This window comes from Geospiza fortis, unplaced genomic scaffold (genome assembly GCF_000277835.1).
Source record: "Geospiza fortis unplaced genomic scaffold, GeoFor_1.0 scaffold19, whole genome shotgun sequence".
Lineage (NCBI taxonomy): Eukaryota > Metazoa > Chordata > Aves > Passeriformes > Thraupidae > Geospiza > Geospiza fortis.
Window position 1 is genome coordinate 1,134,056 of NW_005054465.1, and position 2,765 is coordinate 1,136,820.

Consider the following 2,765-nt stretch of genomic DNA (forward strand, 5'->3'; position numbering starts at 1 on the left):
CCGGCGCGCATGCGCAGCGCCCCCCGCCCGCTGCAATTGTCGGGCTCCCGGGATCAATGAGACGGGAAAAGGCTCTGTGATCACCGAGACCAGGCCACGGCCCAGCCCATGTTAGAAACACACCGCCGCACGGAGCGGCACGGTCGGTCTTCCCTTCAATGCCTCCAGGGACGGTGCCTCCACCACCTCCCGGGCAATCCATTCCAGTGTCTAATCACCCTTTCTGTGAATTCCTCCTGCTGTCCATCCTGACAGTTTGAGTTCTATGAGAGTGTTCTCTCGTCCTGTCACGGCCTGGAAGAACAGCCCGACCCCCACCAGGCTGCCCCCTCCTGTCAGGGAGCTGTACAGTGGGATAAGGTCACCCTGGAGCCTCCTCCAGGCTAAACACCCGCAGCCCCCTCAGCTGCTCCTCACAGGACTTGTGCTCCAGACCCCTCTCGGGTACAGCCCAGCACTTCAATGTGCTTCCTGAACCGAGGGGCCCAGAACGGCACACAGCACTCAAGGTGTGGCCTCACCAGTGCCAAGTACAGGGGACAATCACTGCCCTGATCCTGCCGGCCACACTATTCCTGATACGGGCCAGACAGGATGCCACTGGCCACCTGGACACACGGTGGCTCCTGTTCAGCTGCTGTTTCACGACTGACCAAAAGCATAAGGAGAAGAAACACAGTGGGGGCTGCAGCTGGGCACAGCTTGCCCACAGCCATGGGTTTGAGTGCCAGGCACAGTGTCACAGCTCCCTGCACACACACTCACCCCACCGGGCACAGCCAGGACTGGGATCAGTCCGTGTCCCACTCCAGCCCCAGGAACTGGGAGCAATGAATAGTGGGCAGTGAAAGGGGAAGGCAAATGTTCATATCCCAAAAAAGCAGAGGTTTAGCTACCAGGCTGGTTAAAGTGTGATTAAAGTTTTCATGTTTAATTGCTATTTTCACTTATTTATGTGATTGCTGTCTGGCTTTACCAGGTTTTTATTACACTACATAACTGTTCATCCCAGGATCATGAGGTGGTCTCTATAGTCAGGGGGGCAGTGCCTGCCAGCAGCACAGCAACATCTGCGAATAGTGCAGCTATGGATAACAATAAAACCTGAATACTACAGCCAGTAGAAATGGCTACTCAGAAGTGAAGTACTTTGTTTCACCTACAGCAAATACAAATTTCATGCACAAGGCACTCCGGAATGCCCCCCGTGGAAGGAGGACTCATGAGGTTCTTGATGAAGGCTGCATCAAACTAAAGATCACAGGACATCTCTGGCCAGCCATGAGAGAACTGGGTGTGGAAAGTCAATAAGCTCAGTGGATGCTCACGTTTGGCTTTGTTCTTTTCTCTGTCAAAGGGTAATCCCCCTTCCAGTCTCTCTGGGCTTCTTTGTCATCCAGTGACTTTGGAAATTTCCCCTACTTTCTTCTGCTGCAAGGTAGAAGACTTTGTCCATGGCAGAATCTGGACTGGCTTCTGTTCACAGCCTGTCCATTCTCTGTGCACTCTGTGGCAGCAGAGCTCAGGAGAAACAGAGTGGGATGGGTAAAGCAGGGATGTGGAGTCGGAGCACAGCGAGCCAGGAGGCCACTAGAGAGAGAATTCACTAGACAAGAGTTTTGATATTGCCTTCAAATAAATTCTTCTACAGGTCAGAAACCCAGAATCCATCTAACAGTTCTTGGAAATCCTGGGTGGTTCAATATCAGCAACAATGGCAGAGATGCTCCAGTTTGAGACTGATCTTGTAAACCACACTGATACTGTATTGCTGGTTTCTGCCCCAAATTCAACCCCATCCACACAGACAGGGGCAGCTTCCAGCCCTACCCCACTCCCTGATGAGCAGATGCTGTTGGCACTTGCCCTTCAAAGAGGCAGGAAGAGGCATTCACATGGTAGCAACAGCATGTTATCCAGACAGCAGCTTTTCTGAAGAGAAGGTGGCAGGACAGAGGTGGCCAGGAAGTTCCCACTTGGACCGTGCTAGTCCAAGCCTTGTATCTGACACAGAGCAAGCAGGGGAATGACAGTAGCCATGAGTGAGTACTGTGTTATCTTATTACCTGCCCCAGAGCACTGGGGTATTTGCATCCCTTCAAGGGACTCAATATATTCACTCCCCAGCCATTCTGTGTATGTTCTCCTCTCTTTCACTGGCACAATCTCAACAGCAGAATCCTTAAAAATCAAGTCTTTTCCTTGAAAAGCTGAAGAATCAAACATTTTGAATCCATTTCCATTGCTGCTATTTCCAAAGTAGACCTGAAAATAATGAAAAATTCTCAGCATTTTGCAAGATGAAGTGCCATGTTCCTGTCATCCAACATGAAAGATGACAGGAACCGTTTTGTAGATGAAAAATTCATACACAATTGCAGAATCTCTCTTACACATTTGCTTTTAGATGCTCCAGTAGATCAGATACAGAATTCTGCCACTGGCAATTACATGAACAGCATTTGTGATTTTGTGTTTTTAGTTACTATCTGGAAAAAGAGCTGTAGTTTTGTTAAAATTCTCTTGCCTCAATATTGTTATGCAATATAGGGCTTGGCTGCCCAGGAGTTACAGACATGACTGAAGCCTAGCAGAGATATTGCTCAGTCTTGATTTTGAACTAATTAACTTCAGGAGGGAGAAGAAGGAACCTCGCTGTGGCAGCCAGACACACTCTGCCTGCATGGCTTACCATGGACATGGCTGCAGCACAAACAAACCCAGCAAAGTTCTACTGCTCTCCAAGGAAAATTTCAGAATGGAAG

The 2,765-nt window shown here is 49.5% G+C and overlaps 1 protein-coding gene across 2 annotated transcripts in view; it reads right to left on the reverse strand.

Annotated features, from left to right (window-relative positions):
- Positions 1-904: 904 nt before the first annotated feature.
- The window catches only part of LOC102034476 (melanotransferrin), a 19,469-nt gene continuing 17,608 nt past the window's right edge, over positions 905-2,765 (reverse strand). For both annotated transcript variants that reach the window (XM_005427988.2, XM_031062793.1), the window contains one exon: positions 905-2,265. In XM_005427988.2, coding sequence (XP_005428045.1) covers positions 1,987-2,265 — 279 coding nt within the window. In that variant the 3' untranslated portion in view covers positions 905-1,986. The remainder of the gene's footprint in view (positions 2,266-2,765) is intronic.